General features: G+C 37.9%; 1 protein-coding gene across 4 annotated transcripts in view; it reads left to right on the top strand.

The window, feature by feature from the left end:
- The first annotated feature begins 744 nt into the window (after positions 1-744).
- The window catches only part of LOC119741049 (dipeptidyl aminopeptidase-like protein 6), a 33,785-nt gene continuing 14,651 nt past the window's right edge, over positions 745-19,878 (top strand). Inside the window, exons 1-2 of one of the 4 annotated variants that reach the window (XM_038216661.1) lie at positions 745-1,242; positions 16,328-16,442. In XM_038216661.1, coding sequence (XP_038072589.1) covers positions 1,114-1,242; positions 16,328-16,442 — 244 coding nt within the window. In that variant the 5' untranslated portion in view covers positions 745-1,113. Of the gene's footprint in view, positions 1,243-7,949; positions 8,034-11,292; positions 11,565-16,327; positions 16,443-19,878 lie in introns of those variants that run through there. The other 3 variants (XM_038216660.1, XM_038216663.1, XM_038216662.1) reach the window with 3 other exon arrangements.

Here is a 19,878-nt window from a genome sequence, read left to right as displayed (position 1 = left end):
TTTTTTCTTCATAACAGTTGGTAACGAAAAGCTTAAAGAATTGTTGAAATCAAAGTTTGGATTCGTGTTAGTTTGATATTCCTTGAAGCATCCAATTGTCTGTTCTTATTGGGCCGTATATCAGTAGAATGTGGGAACATTTCTGCAGGTTGCTTCGAAGTCTTTGGTCTAATACTTGCGGCAGACTCTGAATTGAACACTTTAAAATCACTGAAGAAATCTTGAAGGCTTTTATGACTAGTAATTGTTAACACAACAAAATGATATTCATGATGTTTCCTGTAATTTCATGTTCAATTAAGACTTTGACCAATGGTAAGGATTTTAAAAATATCTTGGCTGGTTTTCTTTTGGTTTTCTTTTGGTTTTCTTTTTTTGGCAGTCTTAAGTGCCCTTTATTTATATTTGCTGACGGGTGCTGTTGTGGCTCAGATCTGTCTGGGAAAACACAATATCACTTTATCTGTTGACATTATGCACAAAAGGGGGCATGTTGAGTAGGGAAAAGTCGATCCAAGTGGGGATATATGATACACATAAACTACTTACCAGGTTGTTGGGTTACTGCAGTTATGTTGGAGACTTTCTGTTCATATGCAGAGATTTCATGTTTGCACACGTATAATGTCAATACATTTTTTGTTTGAGCTCTTTTCGAGTGACATTCTTATGCTGTCGTGCTGCTCGGAGTGAGCCTAGTCACTCTATAGCAGCATTCCAATGTGCCAGGTTTGTGTTTGCCTAATGGTGCGGATCTTTGGATTCAAGATTGTGAAGTTCATTCAAGTACCTTGTCATATTTGTGGTTCGGCAGCCCATCGCCTCTCCAGTCACCAGAAATCCTTTCCCAGAAAGCCTTTCCCAGAAAGCAACTTAATCTCAGATCAACAACCTGGAGAAACCTCATCTGGATTCATATCAGAGCTGTCTTAAAAAACCAAAGTTTGCATCATCTCGACCAATTTCGTCAGACTTTGAACGAGTCATCTGACTCTTCAACGCTTGGAAGTTTATCAGCCGTTCGCCATAGCAACCCAAACTGGTTAAGTGTTTAGTTTTTGTCTTGAGTCTGGTATCGGGGGTGACGGCGCTTCAGCCAGACAGTCATCGTCTATGGTACAGCTTTTCTCAAAGTGTTGGCTGAGGGTTCGGACATCCCTGCGTCGATTGGCCTGCAGTCATCATCAGCCCTGCTGCATCGACGCTAACGTCATGTTTTCACTGAAAAAGTCCCCAAGCGAGGTAATGTGCTATGAATTATTTTGTATTTTTGTATACCCAGATATGTTTTTGGTACCTCTTGTACCCCCACAGCCCACTCCCAGCCCTGTTCATCTTACATTGGACATGCATGCAGTCACATTCTATTTTATTCATTGCTGTATATTTAAGCTATGATCATATAAATGCCCATTTTAATGTGTATTGATTTAACCATGTAAATATGCGTGCAGAGATGCTTGCGGTCATGCATTCATTACTACGTTTGTACATACTTACATGTACATGTACATGTACCCTACATGTATATTTCTTTTGCAGTTTTCTTGGTGTGGGTTTTGCCATTTTGATGGTTGATATTCATCAATGGAGAGAAAATATGATTAGGCTCTAGAATTATTCCAAAGGAAAAGGTGAAACCAGAAGTTAAATTGGAAAGCACTCACCATTGTGTGTAACTAATACATTTGAAATACAGTGTATTACAATCAAATACACTGAACAATGTACAATACATTAATATCAACATGGACATGATGGACAATAATCTACATGTTCAATGTACATGTACATGGTTGGGCTACTTTTTCTCTTCAAGGTATGATATATACATGTATTTCTCTTCAAGGTATGGCATGTTTCCTCTTCAGTGTATCCCAATATTGGGTTATGCTGGTTTATTTTAATGAGCTGTTGGTTGATTCCAATCATACTGTAGTGTACTTCATATAGAAATGGGCAGTTCCATAAAACTGCACTGTCAGATAACAATATGCCAAGCAAATCTATCCTAACTTCTTGAAATATGTTCACAACTATAAAGCTTATAATCAAGTCAATTCATGTTAATGTACCCTTAAGGAGACAATTTTTTTGTCACAAGTTAAACCTTTGGGAGACACCGGACATTAGGGGGACATTTCAATGTCTCCCTAATGTCACAGCTCCTATTTAGAGGCAAAATTGTTTTGTCACAAATAGGCTAGATCAATTGCCCCTGGTCCAGAATATAAATATACCAAAACTCATGGGGGTAGGAAAAGGGAAAATTGAGGTGAGGGATCATTAGAGTTGGACAAATTGTGTGCACAATCCTATGGGAATGTCTCCCTAACCTACCATTTCCCGTAATAATAATTTCTATTGTTATTCTTTCCTCTGAGGACAAGTGGGTCATTTATCAGTGGTTTTTGTTGTTTGAAACCATTCAGTATATAGTGAGTTGGTTCACGGACGGTACACGTACATGGAGCTGGATTGACGAGGCTTGAACGATAATGAATATCGTTTACTGTTCAATTAAGGACAGGCTATTCCCTGCACCTGGCCAGTAAATGTCACAGCGATCAGTGCTATAGATTCAACTTCCTGACTTTTAAATTAATGGAGTGCATTCACGGACGTACCCATCACTTGCATGTGTGCGTAAATGTGGCAACCAGTAAAAAGAAAAAAAAAATACAGGTGACTGGTAATAGCCGTCAATAATGGAGGCAGTGTCCTGTTTACGATGCTAAAAGCCTTCACATTGCAGGATGCCTAGCTGTGTTGATGGGCCCATCGGTAGAGCAATGCTGCTAATACCATATCATACACACATGACTCCATGTCACTATCTCATTACGTGTCTAATGGAAAGGCTTTACATCATCATCAGTTGAGTGCCTCTTCTTTTTTTTTAGTTGAGATATAATCAGCAGTGGAGTGTAATTTTACGTCTTAATTGCCTCCTTAATTCCTCAACCAGTGGATGTTGCATTAGTCGGGAAGCGAGCAGATGCACACAGCGGGATACGACGAGATGCACGCAGAGTTTTCTTTGCAGACTTTGCTGTTTTCATTTGCGGAGTTGCTGTGACATTGATATCAAGCACAAAGTCAGCTTCAATAGTCCTGGTGTCCTTAACAGTCATAAACTGGTAAAAATCGTCTCACGGTCGCGATGCATTGTTTTCTGGCTGTATTAAACCGACTCGACCTTCAATAATGCATTAAGTACTCTCCCGGTGCGGGATCATTCACATTCGTCCAAGGAAACTTGCCTTTGATATCGCTTGCGGACAAATCCTACCCAATCTCCACGACAACAAAGATGCCCATCGCAGTACAGGGAGCCGGTAATTTTACATCTAGCTTCAATGACAAGGTATTTTGTTCAAACGCTCATGTTTCACTTCAACGGGAAGATATTACATGGGTGTTACATTTGGTTATAAAGGAAGCAGTACATGTATGTAGTCGTGTGTTATTGGGTATTGATTGGACTAAGATCAATGATGTCGCTGCAAGAGTTTTATTACCTTTTTGTTGTTACTAAGACGATGGACTCAATTCCATTTTGTTAGGGAAGCGTTGTTGATCATATTTTAAAGAGAACCAATATTGATTGAAATTCTATAAAATCTAAGCAGTATCAGTTATTGATATGCATTGCTTAGTTCAGATGTGCCTCTGTTTATAATGGTTGAACATTAAATAATTTTGCATTTTTAAAAATTGTCCTGTTTAACGCTGATGTCATACAACATTAGGTCTCATAGGTTTATGAGCATTTGAAAGAGTGCAGCAGAGAACGGGGTATAATCACAATATTGCTGGCATTAGGCCAAAAAAAAAAATAAGTCGGTCTCTGGTCAGTGCGCGCGTCGATTTTTTTTTTTCCAAAATGTTCCGCGGTAGCTCCAACAGCGCCCTCTATTTCCGCACCTCCTCATATTTTTTTTTACCAAAGAGCACCAAGGAATGGGAAATTACACCAAGGCATGATCGAAAGCACCAAGGCAAATTATGAAGGACACCAATGTACATGAGGACACCAAAAAAGCAAAACAGTACCTCACCTTGTCTGTACAATCCAAGCTTGAAGAAAAAAAAAAAAGCAAAAAAAAAAAAAAAAGAAGCCGCGTGGCTGCGTTAAGTCTGGAACTTTGGTCTGACCAGAGACCGAATATTTTTTTTTTGGCCTTATATGTACCACTCTGTAAAGTAGAATATGGGGGGGGGGGGGGAGACGTCACGTTTGAAGTAGATGGAGTTAGACACCATCTGACACTAATTTGTGCCATTCATACATGCAGTGGCATATTTGCTAGCAGTGACAGGATGTTGCCAAAACAAACCTTGATTTTGCCAACAAAATCGACTAATGGGGAGAATGCATACAAGTCATGCTACAAAGATTTGAAATACATGACATTACTTTCTCATTTGAAAACTTTCCAAAATTAACAACATGTACTTGATATTATGTACAATAATTTAATTTTCCTAACAATTTAAGCAAAGCCTCAACAAGAGAATGTGTCGGTTCTGCCATTCTAAAATATACTGAATGAGCTGCATAAGTAAAGAAAATGTAATTTCATCAAGGCCTGTAGATTTTATTATGACATTCGCTGTTTTCCACTAAAATTAGTTTGAGTCTCAAATTCAAGGCAATATTTGGGCTGACATTTGATACAAACTTGTTTCTCAAAAAAAAACCAGCCAAGTAATCATTTATTTCTCAGATGTTTGTTAATGAAATGAATTGCTTTCAAAGCCTTTCAAGTCAGATTAAATAAAATTGAAATGAACCTTTCCCAAAAAAATAACTGCAAACACAAATGCTTGGGAAGCGAAGCAACATGTGCCTTTATTGATTCAGACAGTATCACCATAGATTTGTTTCTCCCCTTGGCCTTGATGTTAAGCTGTCACCATGGAGACATCATGGTTCATTGTGTTGAAGACATCACCTAGCAACAAACTGTCATGTGAATTTATAATTATTTATACTTTCCACAGTGTTATCGAGACAATTGCTTAAGACAGCCAGGGAAAAATATAAACTTGTTAGATTGTGAAACCGTGAATTAAAATCAGTCTTCGCATTCATTTGTTTTCAATTACTGGATCGATATTGTAATATATGCAAATTCATGGAAATGAATGAATAAATTAGCATGTTCTGTGTTGGCTTGTTGAAAATGTGCAGGTTTTGATTTGCAGGTATTGCATTAATGCAGACCTGAAGATTAATATATTCAAAATTTATTGTAAGGAGCCAAGGTGACTGTCATAAATATTTATGTGCAAACAAGTTAGCATTGAATTACTGTACAGTTTTGGTTTAGGCAATTTTGTGAAGGTTTGTAAGTGATTTTACCCCCCCCCCCCCCCCAATAATCAAATCCTTGCCCCTAGAAGAGGAGCCTGCTGATCCATTATACTACAGCTTTCCTTAAAGAAAAGCCATTGCTGCAACATTTGCATGCAGTAACAAACATCGTTCTTGGGACAATTTATGAAAAACTTCTAGGAATTTTACGTGGTTGTTTCCCTTTCATCATCTTTATCTCATATCAGGAATGTCCAACATCTTAGGCATGTCTGTTCTCAGAAATATCACGTGCTAGGCACGTCATATTTAATGGATCTTGATGGATGCTTTAGTGTTTAGCGATCTTGGCTTAAAGTAACATTTGCTTTCTTTATATTATCATTTTGACATTGATGTAGTGCAGGCCATCTCCAGTTGGTCGTTGTGCTCCTTGAATCGTTGGACCCCAATGTATCTTATTCTCCGACAATTGGTCATTGTAGTAATTTGCTCCTAACTTAGTTGAAGCCATGGCTGGTGTTTACAGACTTTGGGTTGACTCTTTTTTTATTCATTTCCTTTTAACCTTAACAGATACCATGACCATATCGCGTACCAATACACGCACTACGTGTTTGTTCAGATACTCACTTGCATTTTTATGCCATCCATGCACTTTGGAGTTAAATATGACTCCTTGTATGTTGTAGGTCCATGACAATGAGCATATTGTCTCTCATCAGGCATTACTGTCTAATAAGCCAAAATAGAGGAAACCAGTTTGGGTGTTGCCGTAGTTTGAGTTTTTTGGCTTTGATACGATCCACCCTCTTTCTAGGATTAATATTCCTGGCACTTGGCGCCTCCCTCTTGTTAGGCCTGTTCCATTGGATATTTGCTGCAAGAACATCTTGAAAGGCAAACATTTAGCTTCTCGGATTAAAGCTGAAGTTTCCTTAAATTCAGCTCTGCTTTACTTTCCTTTCGTGAATGATGCCTTCAGCCATAAAAAAATATAACTTTGAAATCTCCAAGGCAGAGTTGGTACAGAAACATAAACTCGTAACCCCCTGGGCTAATATTGCTCTGTGCCAGGGTCGACTGATTGAAAAATGATCAGTAGTTTTCTCATCATTTGACCCATGCAATATAGATGACGTGTCTGTGCCTGTGAGTGTGTATCTGTGTGGTCAGTGGACTGGTTCAATATCGCTAATTCACACAGCCTCGGCTGCCATTTCAACGCTGCAATTTAAATGAGTCCTGCTCTCTCCCCTTATAACTCTCTCTTGCTCTCTGAGCCGTAGGTGAAGCTTAACAGTGCATTGTCTGACATTTCCTTTGCCTCTTAACCTGGCGGCAGTGTACATGTATATTACATGGACCGGCAAGTGTCGATGAAGGCACATAATGACTTGGTGAATGTACTGGTTCGAGATGTTTTGACAAACGCTTCGTCCATCGTACCTGACCGCTGTTCTGAATCAGAATTAGTCTTGAGGGACCCTTTTTAATAAATCATTCTCTCCTCCAGAAATGCATCCTGCATGCATGCATATATGTGCGTGCCGCAACTAAATAATTTGGTAGACTCCCCCGACGCTAGCTGCAAGGATGCATAAAGGTAACAAGCCTGCTCCACAAATGTCAGTATGCAGTCGTTCGACAGATTCCTACAAGTATTGATTTGTTGAAATGTTTTTACATATGCGCGAAAGATTTCATCTTCTAGATATAAGAATCACTGGTTCTCATCGTCAAAACTTTGTGTGCACAGCAGAGATTGAATCGTTGGTTGGATAACATCAGAATCCTTCATTAGTTCTGACAAATATTGATTACAAGTTGCCGCGGGATTGGTAAATCCTTCGCATGTTTACTTACCAGAACCTGCTTGCTGCTCTGACCGCGTTGACCTGAATGTGTCCATCATGTAGATGCTGTGATAATGTGGACAAAACCTCTGCTTGGATTTGATCAAAACTCCAGTTGTGGTTTTGGACTGGGCTGCAAGATTCTCTGCCTCTTCAAGTGTCCTCCCGGGAGGAGTTTTTGCAAATTAATCTTACTGGACAGGATTTCCTCCAACCATTCAGACTTAATCCTCTGTGAGGACATAGTGACACATTTGCATTGCGTACCCGCATGTTCTTGCAATATTAATATTCCTCCCCATCAGTGCAACCCATCGGTCTTCTAATCAGTAGGGTTATATTCTACTGTCACCCAACAGCTGTCATTTGATATTTCTCCAGTCCGCCACCGACAAGTGCTAAACCCAGCTGCCCACAGGTTTAGGTTTCCTCGACGGTAACGAACCATCAGTTTTGTAGCGAACTAGCGGCATCAACCAGTATTCAGCAAGCAACTGCAACAAGGTTGCACCATTTGTTTTTTTAACTCTACAGCATAGAGCAAGGAGTGTCTTTCAGTGATCTCAAAGATTTCTACTTTTTTTGGCTCTAATCCAGGAATTTTACAACCGCCCATACTGCAACCAAATTCTTATCTGAATACAGCCTTTATCTTCAACTCACACGTCGGGAAATCTTTCCCTTTTGGGCTTTGTTCAAAAGCTGAAGCCTTTGGCAATAATCCGCTTTCGTCCTTCGGCGATTTTCAGGGATTTGTGCATCGGATAAATATTTGATTGTATCACTCGGGAGGGATTGTGTACACTGACTGCTTCAACATGCCTGCCATGGCATCACCACCTCCCGTCCTCAAATTTGTAAGTTTTATTGTTTTCACGCTTGTTTGTATAGTTCATTCTCATTGTTTGTACAGGTCATTAACATGTAAATTAATACCGTGAGATAAATCGAATTGAATTTGTAGGACAGCCGCTGTTCTGGATATACCTAATACATGTATATGAATATTCGATCATTAACAGAATATTGGAGTAGCTTTTTACCAGTTCGAAATTGAATATTCGAAAGAGAAAAAAAACACGCACGCCTATATGTGATGTTATTTTAATCGTAAAGTTGCGGCGCTTTATTGTCAGAAGTGACTTTGTTGTCGATTGTGGTTAATTGTTCTGATCCTTTTAGCAGATTAAAGCCGTTGACAGCTATAAAAATACTTACTGCAAAACAATTCAGCACCCCATAACATCGGTCACTGCATACATGTACACATTTTATCTGAAGCGCTTTGCATAGAACTTAGTTGCAGCTGGCATGTGTAAACTTGATCGGGGAGTTTTGAATATTCAAAGATTCGGTCAACGCAACATAATCAAACTAAATTTGAACAAAATGGCAGCCCTATATATGAATTTGTGCATTTTGTAACATATTGATTGTACACGTGTGTGTGCCCTTGATTACAAATGGGAGCACTGTACATGAATTACATACACAAAAAGAATACACTGTAATATACATTTCAAAGGCTACATATGCTGTACTAGTAAAATTCACAATACTTTAAAACAATTACTGGATAAGTTATTTACATGGCATAGTATTTCCATGCCTTTAAACGAAACATTAATCAAGTAATTGGTGAATTTTTGATTCATTTTTCTGGACCGATTTTCCTTGGAATTTGTCACTTAATTTTATAAGCGATAAATACAACTTCAAAACTTGTTCCAAACTTTTTTAAATGACATAATATTTGCTGAAGTTCATAATGAGAAAGATTTGATTTTGAAAAATCAGTAGTAACTGTTATACACTCAACCAAAAAAGAAAGTCCCCCCTTCCAATACTTTTTTTTCTAACTCAAAAACTACTGAGCACCTCTCACTCAAATAATGACTAATCAGTACAAAAATTCCTTAGCAATCCAGCCATACTCTTTATTTGGCCCAAAACAGTGATAATGTGTACAAATGTATGCAATTTATGACCAATGATACCAAAAACAGTTGCACTTTTGTATACGTGCAAGTTGTGGTTCACACTCACCTTGCATGTAGACAAAAGTGCAACTTTTTTTCGGTACCATAAATTGCATAATTTTGTACACATCATCACTGTTTTGGGCCAATCAAAGAGTATGACTGGATTGCTAAGGAATTTCTGTACTGATCAGTCATTATTTGAGCAAGATATGCCCATTAGTTTTTGAGTTAGACAAAAAAGTATTCAGGGGGGACTTTCTTTTTTGGTTGAGTGTATATAAGACGTGTATTTGAATGAGAGCCTAGTGTTCACGGTGTTGCACAGAATACAGTTCACCTGTGTACATCAATCGCCTTGAACAAAATCTTTTTCCTATGTTATTTCATGGTCCCAAATTTCCTTAATCCAAATGTGTTGTTCTGAGCTTCAGAATGTCACCATTTGGTCATCCTATATGGCAATTTCCTCTCACTCTCTCTTCTTGCTAACACAAATATGACATTTACTAACACAAATATTTGTCTTTTGATTGCCCACTTGTAGTGAAACAAGCACTGCATTCCCTGTGCATCTTTAAAGCAATTTGGTTTGAATAAATATAAATGAGAAATTAAAATTTATGGCCATATTTGTTGCCAGAAGGTGCTCCAAAGCGTCAGCAGGATTATCCTGAAATTTTTCATCAAGTAGTGCTTTCCTCTTGGCTATGCTCATCTACATGTACGTGTATGGACTTACAGTTGGTGACCCGTGATTGGACAGTTAATAGCCAGCACTTGATTGGCTGTTACTGTGACGATTGGCAAAGCCTTCCGTAGATAAATTTACAGTCACGTACATACATACAGTACAGGTACCTTGCAAGTGCTTGTTAGGCCTGCCTCTCTCTTGCGCTCATTAATTCATTTCACCGTCCTCCTGTAAAATGCCACAGCACACCATCATGATCTCACTCTCAAGTGCCAGCTCCGTCAGTCTGTACATTTTGTATACAGTTGCCATAGCAACTGGCGAGTGGCACTTATTGAGCCGTTTGCGTACGGTGTTCATTTCGTCGCTTCAGCGGTAGAATGTTTGTCACTGCCATTTTCCCTGAAGCCATCAAGAATTAAGTGCATTTCACCTAGATGGGTTGGTGAAAATTGTAGCAGTTAGTTGCAAACAGGTTTTTCAAGGTCATTTCAATCCTGCACTTACATTTTGGCAACTTGTGTTCATATTATAAAAGCATCCACTTGATCTACAGGAAATGAGAGATACCGGTAGATTGAAAAAGCACCTTTCAATATTGTGGTTCATTTTTGGACGTGTGTCTGAATTCTGGTAGTAAATTAAGTTAATTTGTCTTACATTTTCACCGGTCATTTGCAAATATCTCAAATCTTAATTGTTTTAAACTATTTCAGTGAATATCAGCATATCAGGAATTAAGTCCATAAGCTAGAATTGGAGAAATTAACACAAATTACATGCATATGGAGTTTCTCCAAATTGGGGTATAAATATGTTCTTGAAATGCCCCAAAAGCTTCAACTAAAATGCACTTGATGTAATGGAACTCCTATACATCAAAATAAGTCTTTCACATATGTTTTCGTCCATAAATTTAAATGTTTAGTAATAACTTGTGATCGCCAAATTTGGAAGATTAAAATTCAAACTCTGTGAACACAAATGACATTATACAGTGTTTGGTGTATTCTAAAACTTCATCAAAAAATTTGAACGTATACATTGGAAAAATGTGCAAATTCCATCATACAAATAGAGTGTAGTATCCCAAGTCAATACCTTACATGTAGATGCTATCATTACTGACATGGGTCATGCTATTGATTAGTTTTTACATGGCTGTGCAGTTTTTCTCACAGTTGCCACGCATTTACAAACTGTGCTAATGACACGAAGGTCCCCAAGCGACTCACAATTAATTAACGCTGCCAATTAAGCCCCACCTGCCCATCGACTGCATCGCCGTGGTTACAGACCAAGGGAGAGTAAGTGAGGGAAAAAAAGGAAGAGATCAATTCATCTGCATAATCAGCGGAACCTCCAGTGTGTGAAAAGAAACACGGTGTGGAGGATAGGAAGGATGGTGGTAGGGGGGTTTAGGGAGAAGAGAGATCGTCAGCTGCTAACGACTTTCCGCGATTAAGCGTTAAGTGGTCCTGTTAACTTCCAGGCCAGTAGTCTGCAGACAGCGTGTGGAGTTGGTAGCGGGGAGAATGGGGCTCTGGATTATTCAGCGTGTTTCTCAGGTGGTCTTGTGAGGGTGGGTGCCTGTTGTTTTGCCCATCGCGGGATCCGGACGTTACTGCTTTTGTGCAATGTTTGCAGCGGCGGTTAACCAGCGTGAAGATGGAAAGGAACAGCCTCCCAAAGTCACATCGGCCCAGCAGATTGAGGTAGGATTGGACCTGGTGTTGGACTCCATTGTTGGGAAGAATCTTGGCTGTTTGCTTCTCTTGAAATTCAAGTGGTGAAGAGTTTTGTTGGAAATGCTCTTTAAGTACCAGAAATTTGCTTTTACCTAAAAGCTAGAGTACTTAGACTGCATTAAAGTTTTACCTGGGGCAAGTGGTTTTTTATCATTAGTTGTTGGCTATTTTAATGTGAATGCTGAATGCTCTCAAATAGACTTCAAATTCTTCCAGATGCTCGAGTAACAATTTTGTATACCAGAGCTATGAGATTTGGCTCATCTTTAATTGTGCAGTGCTTATGTACTCAGTTTACTTGCATTGTAAAAATTGGTGTAGTAACTGGCATTGTTAGTAAACTACTTTATCTGCAGTGTTTGGATTTGTTTTACCGCATGTTTCTTGTTTTTAAAATCAACATGGATTTTTTCCATGTTTTCCCGATACAGATACTGTGGTAAGTTTAAAATACTTTATGAAAATCAAGAAGTAAGAGGAAACAACCAAGATGCTAGATATGTAAACAGAGATTCTCAGAGGATGTAGAAGGAAAGCCATCACAGTGGGTGTGTGTCTTACCAGTATTTTTTATTTCATTTTACACAACACAGACACATCAAATTCACTCAACCAAATTGACCGATACGTAACATCGTAAATGGAAGGGATTTAGTGGAGGGTAAATGAATCGATGCAGCCATTTACGTCATCACTTTGCATTGATTGCAAGTCGGCACGATGCGTGTTGGTCTCAAGTTGTCCACTCTAACACCGGACATTGTCCAGTAATTATAGATTTCTTGAGGGAGGCAAAACCATGGATTGATCTGTGTGGATGGATAGAAAAACAAGATTTATTCAGATTATATATTTTTTTGGAGAGGACTGTGGTTTGTGCAGAAAAAGTGAATGGTTATTATATTACCGTTGAACAGCTCTAGATAGAATGCTTCTTATTGCTTTGGCTTGGTTGGGTTTGTTTTAATTTCTTGGACCTTTGATCGATTTAGTTAATTTATTTATTCAATGTTTTCTCAGTTGTAGTTCATTTGAATTTGACAAAAGTAAAGTATTCTATCAGCAAGAATAAAATAGGAATTTACATATGTGCATTATACAAAGAATTGACTTCTGAAAAACACTTCCACAATCTTTATTTTGAAAATTGTCATTTCTAAACTTAAAATAATTGATCAAAAAACTAGCCACAAGCACCTTTTATGCAAGTGCAACTGCATGGTTAAATAAAAATTATTGATGTTGGAAACACCGTGTATTGTGGAGTGATTCCAATGCTTTGGGATTGCTGTGGATTTATGTTAATGACCCGCGGAGGGGCACTTCTGTCCTTACTCCCATTTGTCGTAATTGAATCATGAATTTTTGATGAAATTGTCCATTTGCCTGTGAGGTTGGCATTTAGCAGTACCTGCCACCCATGTGTGATACAAATCAGTCTCGCATTCAAACCATTTCTTATTCAGATTCAGTCTTTTTTTTCTCCAGAGGTGGCGGGGAGGAACATATACATGTATGTTACACTAAAAAATACCTGGATGTAATTTGGAAATATGATAATTGTTTCATGACATGCAAATTAAGTTTGAGAATTGCTACAAATACTTGTACAGTGGAGGACAATTGGAAACTTCATCTTTACAAAACGTGTGCAGATTGAAACCGTACTTCTGATGCAATAGTTGGTACTGGATATTTTGCCTTTTGGCGAGATTGAATTAAAGCTTAGCATACTTGTTGACTGTCTTCAGGATTAGAGGCTACACGCTATTATCGTTGAATGGTTTTATGTTATGGCTAGCTTGCTGGACATGTTGGCTGGCTGAATGGTTTAAAGGCAATGCAAGATGACGGGCAAGTTGATTGGCTAGCTAGTTGGCTTGCTGAACTAGTACAACATCCGAGTCTTAGTCCTTCCAATCTGAGTCCTTCCAAACCTGGGTTAGGTTTGTACAAATGCGTCTATGGAAGACGCTGAACAAACATGAACTAGTAATTAATTAGCCTAGGATTTGCTGACTGGCCGGCTGGCTGAAGTTGGCCGGTTGACAAGAATGCCTGCTTACTAGCTTGAAACTGAGCTTGTATTTATTCTGTTCATTCTTGTACCGTTCATTGACCTGTTCTTCTTTTTCTTCTGTTTTCTTCTGTTTTCTTCTGTTTTCATACTCTTACATCACTTTACGTATTACGTTTTGCACATACAAATTGCTTGGAGTCAACTTAACATTTTCCAGGAAAATCCAATTAAGACAAGTTGTTTGTGTGCACATGTTCTGAGACTAATCAGCATGTGCGTGTGAAGCTGTGTTTAATTAAGAAAGCTGTCTAATTGAATGAACCTACGGCCTTGCTATGAAGGACATGTACATTAATTATCAGACCAAGCCCAATGGGTCATGAATCAATTTGTCTTGTTGAAAAGTGTCACAAAAGAAGAAAGAAATATTGACTTTGCAATATTATGTAGTGTAGTACATACTCTTTCCAGACATTTGGTAAAATTGGGGCAGTATTTGAAAAAAAGTCAGTTTTTTTCCAATGATAGTTGGTCGACCATCATTGGAAATTGATACAAGAATTCCACTTTTCTAGAAAATGACAGCACACACCAGGTGCCATGATTTCACAGGGTGCCTGAAGCTGTTATTCACTATTAAGTTAAAGTCAAGTAAGATATATGTTTCATAATAATTGGTAGTTTTGTTTTTTGATCTTCACAGATGTCGTATATCACCTTTAAGGATGTTATTTACATACATATGTATGAGGTGTTTTGTTTCAGTCTGATAATGTTGTGTGTTCCTCCGGGTTTCCATTTTGCAAGATTTGTAAGAATCTGGCAATATCTGATTCATTTTGCTGGGTTGAGTGACAATTATTTGGTATTGTATTAAATATAGCAAGCAGTGGCATGTATTGTACACCATACTGATTTGTGAATTACATGTACACTACCACGACTAGTTAAATACCAGGCATTTTCCCATCAGCGTGTTGGCTAATGGAAGTATTGTTCTGCTTGTATCCATGCCCATTGCCCTTGGAAGGGTTGTATGATATGCATAGTAATTATCGATAAAGGTCATTTGAGCTGTTGATGGGCTGGCCAGGGATGACACAGAAATTAATGGCCCTCTGCTTGTTTGTATACCATCTTGACATGGAGGATATTCATACATAATTCAATATGCAAATACTGGTAGTGGTCTAGGCTACATATGTACATTGACAGTGGCTTGTTACACATATTCCTATGGAAGATAAACACATATGAATTGTACTGCTAGTCATAGCCTAGTATGGAAGTGGATGAAGCCACTTCCCATAGCCTATGGAAGTGGATGAAGCCACTTCCCATAGACACATGTGTTACTTCAAGCCGTAGCCATACCAATGTACTTCAGACACTGCCTAATACTGAAATCAAGCAAAGCGCGTTCCGTCTACTATTAATTTTTTTACTATTTTAAAATTACTATTTATTTCCCAGTGTTTTGTCTATATCTGTTCACACAGTGTCATATAAAAGAACTGGTCAGCTAAATAACATAATTTTATTGTACAGTTTTGGACAGCATGTTTTTTTGTGTAAAATGATTATTTGTGTTATGTGTTATACCTGTATACCCTAACTGATTGGTGACATCTGCATTAATGAGCTTAATCTAATACTAAAAAGTAGATATGATAGTTAATACGTTTTTACCATCTTGCCTTAATTGCTTATGGTTGCATATCTCAAGTGTCAGTCTGTTCCTAGCCCTACATCTACTAAAGTTGTACATGCGTTAAGACTGCTGGCTAAAAATTGGTGTGTCTCATATCAATTCTTCACAGTGCCCACAACAAAATATAAATTAAAGATGAGCACATTCTTGGTTTTTTTTTAATGAGTTGACAGTTTGGCAAGTTTTAGTTTTTTTTTTGAGTGGGATTGAAGGACTTTACTTTGATGAAACATTAATAAATGCTTCATCCACTTAGAATGCAAATTTCCTGCTTACCACATCCAAATGTTTTGTAACCTTCCTTCGTTTTCCCTCATTCTCAAGTTGGTTTCTGGTTAAAATCCTGAATCTATTTGGATTCTGTGTGATTGCTTGTCTTTATCCTACTCCTCTGCCCACCCTCTCATAACCAATAACCCTATTTGATGAAGTCCTACATGTAGATCTAAAACCTAAACTCCCCTCATCTGTATCAGTTGTCTATCTTGTTTTTCATCTCTAAATTCATTTTTTTCTGCAAATAACCCCCCCCCCCGAATTTCTATCCTGAACATTTTCCTTGTTGTCTACCAAGTTTCCATTATTATGTCTCACTAACAAAATGATTTTCACATTGATTTGTGTAAAATTAATATTTTAAACACCATCTCAATCTGCAATTTTGTCTGATAAAACCACTTCGCAGGCTCTACTTCCAGAAAGAATTCGAAATTCTAATAAAAAATTCCTGAAGAGTTTATGACTAGTTCTTTCTTTTCAGGTCACATCATCCAAATACTTCCACTGAGTTATCGTGCAACCGTCTCTTCTACAATCAAGCTATAAAAAGTCACTCAACAGTAGTTTTCTAATTTTTCCAATTTGTCTTCATTTAACTAATAACCTGAAAAGCATGGCTCAAACTTTCAGAAATTAGTTATAATTTAATGTTGGCTCCATTGTGTCACTCTCAACTTACAGATTTTTTTTGTTTTGTTCTTTTTCGTTTGTGATTTTCAGGAGCTTGTTGGGGGAGGGTCAGACAACCGTAACTGGCGAGGCATCGCGATATCCTTGGTGGTCATACTACTGATTGTTTCATTAATTGTCATTGCGGTCTTCATTGTTATGCCAGGTATGTTTACATCCACTGTATACCAAGCACTCTGGGTTTCAATTGTAGCAGAGAAAAGGTTGCATTGGATGAAGAGGAAAAGTTTTTAACTTTCATGTACATGTACATGTAGCAAAATACCATGTTCATTCACATCAAAACAAAATCCATTCCATGTGAGATTACAAAAAACTATGCGAACTGTTTAAGTATTCTAAATGTTTTATTTGTAGGATTGACATTGGGATAACTGATGTTCTTGACAAATAATTGTATCACACAAGGCCTTTTTTTTTTTTTTTTTTTTTTTTGGCATTGTTCTAATATTATCACAGAATGGTACCACAGTTACAATTTTATAACTTTCTAAAATGGGGCAAATATCACAAATCATTCACGCCTTTATTTGTAAAAAACTGTCCACATGACATTGTGTTTTAACAAATGCTAACAACCCATAATATCCATCCGTATCATATCACCAGAGCATTAATACATGTGAATATTATTGTATGGTTCACTAACCTTTTATGTAAAATGAAACAATTTTTTGTTTATAACAATTTCACTTGATTGTACTGGAACACAGGTTCGCAAAGTGTCCATTTACTATGTGTTTAACTGGTGGGTATGCAGTAATAATATTTTGTCCAATCAGTGAAGTGATGGAAGTGAGACTCCGCCCATGTTAGGTATATTTTATCCAATCACAGGTCCTGTTCTGCAGCTTCAGTGGACCCTTGAGCCAATCATGAGCCACGTTAGAAACCCCTATGGGTTTCTCGGGTCATTTGATATGTCATCTCTTTCCCTATTGGCTATTTCTTTCTAAATTGTACTTTTCTCCGCTGTTTCCATGACCCTGCTTCATGATATTCGTCTGGTCGCCACAATAACTTTGGCTGCGTAAGTACCAAATAGAAAATGAAATTCATCTTCTGCCATTTGCTCCAAATTCTTCCAGCTCCAAACCTGTTGTATTTTCTTTTCAACCCCAAGTGACGTTCTTTTTTGTTAATAGAATAGGAAGCTGAATAACCCCAAATATAGAAAAAGCGTTTACTGCTGAAAACAAATAGAATGAAATTGAAAGCATTCCACTGACTCTGTTTTCACTAAAATCGTTACAGTTTCCTGTTGATTGGGTAAATGTAACCACGATTTTAACTTTTTTGACTCCTCCGTCCCAATTCTCACGTTCTGTTGTTTTCTTTATAATACATGTACATAGTGCATGTGACTTTGATGTGCTATGACTTTGATGTTGGGGCTCAATTTTTATTAGTTATAAGATTCTTTCAAAATAAAACAAAATCAGAAGTGTTTACTTCACCAAAACCATTTTATAGTATCAACTATTCTAAAGTTTCCACATTTACAGCATAGTGTGCAACTTAACATTCCGTTCTCAATTTAAGAATTTCCCAAAAGAGTAGCACATCATAAGTACATGTAATTTATGATCATGTGACCGGCTTATTAACATGCTCATGCATATTTACATTGCATGGTTACTTGTATTACCCCATGACTAATAATTTTGCATGCCTTATTTGCCAAAAGTCTTCATTTAAAATGTCTTGAGAGCACATTTTTAGGAGTACATATATATTCCCACACAGAATTCAACATGATTTTCTTAGTTTATTAAAGATATTTTTGTTACATTATTCAACACTTGGTTTTTATCAAGCAAAAGAAATCAGTGAATATCTATTTCATTTCCATACAAGCATGTTTATTTTAGTTTGTACCCTCGGTTGACGTCATATCTGCACTTTTGCTCAGAACAGTCTCATCACACGGTGTATCATGATGGCTGGTCTTTTTAATCCTTAATAGAGCGTGCAAGTTGGCCTCAAAAACCTACAAGATTCAACTTGCTCTTGAAACTTCCAATAAGACTTTTTTTATTTTTCCCATTTACTTGATGAGGAGCTTTTTGAGACGGCTACCATCTAATCTCTAGAGTTAGGCTACATCTGAATTACTGGCTACGGCTCACAGTATTAACATGCATGTCTATTGGAAGTGACTTCAGCTGCTGCCATAGGCGTGTGTGTATTTGTAAGCCGCAGCCATGTCATTCAGATGCAGGCTTACACAATTCCTTCAATGGCCAGTCCAGTCAACAACCAAACACTGATATATTTCATATCCTGTGTCCAACCCTACCGGTACATTTATTTTCAATAAAACATTATTCCCCCCCCCCCCATGAGAAATTTGAAAACTTAATATTTTATCAATTGCCACAATACGCCAGTTTGGAATCTGGATGACGAAGGCCACGTCAAAGGTCATTCGGGGTAAAATCGCTGACGTGATGATACACAATGTTACGCGGACCCCCATTCTGCTTGTAATTAACACGCGTCATGCACTGTCTCCCTGTGTGTTCATGCACCTTCGATGAGCATTGGATTATTCCAAATGACCCGTGAGCCATATCATTGTGCACATGTGTAGTTGAAATACCAAACTGGATAATTGACATGTAATTCTTACAAAGCAGCAGATTGCCTTTGATGTGTAAACAGCACTTTAGATAGAGGCTGGTTCATTCTAGTAAATTCATTTTGACAGTTTTCCTGTCATCATCACTCAATGTTATGAGCTGGACGTTCCCCCCCCCCCCAAGTTTCATGTCTTTATCCCCTCCTGTTGAACCACAATGAATTTGCACTTGTGTTGCATGTTACAGGTGTTAAACTTCACGTGTGTCGCACCCACAAGTTCAGTGTTTTTTAGTTGAATGGTTGTGCCACATTCTATTGCTGCATCCGGGTATACACCTTTCTTTATGGGCTGCCTCAAGGGCATAAATGCAGCCGTGGTGGGCAACAGATTTTGCCAAAAAGTGCATATTCACAGCTTAATTATGTCAGAAAGAGGCATTTTGTATTCACCCTTTAATAGTGTTTGTTGGTTATTTTGTATTTTCAGTAATCCAATGATATGTTTGGAAAAATTAATAACTATTTTATCTTTTTGCGATGTTGACCTTTCCTAGTTTGCCAACCCATGGGTGGCCAAAAGTGCCAACTATGTGTTGGCAAAGAAAGGTCTGTATGTTATACACATCCACACATTCTAGGCAAACTACACTTTTGCTACTGCTACGTACATTGTACATCTACTACTTCAAATGTAGAAATGCTTATCTAGGTGATATATTAAAAAGGGTCTTTTTTTGCAAATTTTAAACTGTAACTTGAAACTGGCCGTGGGCTGTGTGCATGAACATTAGATGGCTCTTTGTGACCACTCTTCAGATCTACGGTTGCAGACCAGTAAATAAACGGCCAAAGACCCCAGTGATAATTAGCCCCCCCCCCCCCCCACGTCCACAAATTAGGAAAAATACTTACAACTCTCCAAGGTGTTTGAGACACACATTGAATTAAAGCCTATTTCATCATCTGTCATTTTCTGGTCAAATTTATATGGGTAAACT

This window comes from Patiria miniata, unplaced genomic scaffold (genome assembly GCF_015706575.1).
Source record: "Patiria miniata isolate m_02_andy unplaced genomic scaffold, ASM1570657v1 HiC_scaffold_5, whole genome shotgun sequence".
Taxonomy (NCBI): domain Eukaryota; kingdom Metazoa; phylum Echinodermata; class Asteroidea; order Valvatida; family Asterinidae; genus Patiria; species Patiria miniata.
This window is presented reverse-complemented; position numbering and strand designations above follow the sequence as displayed.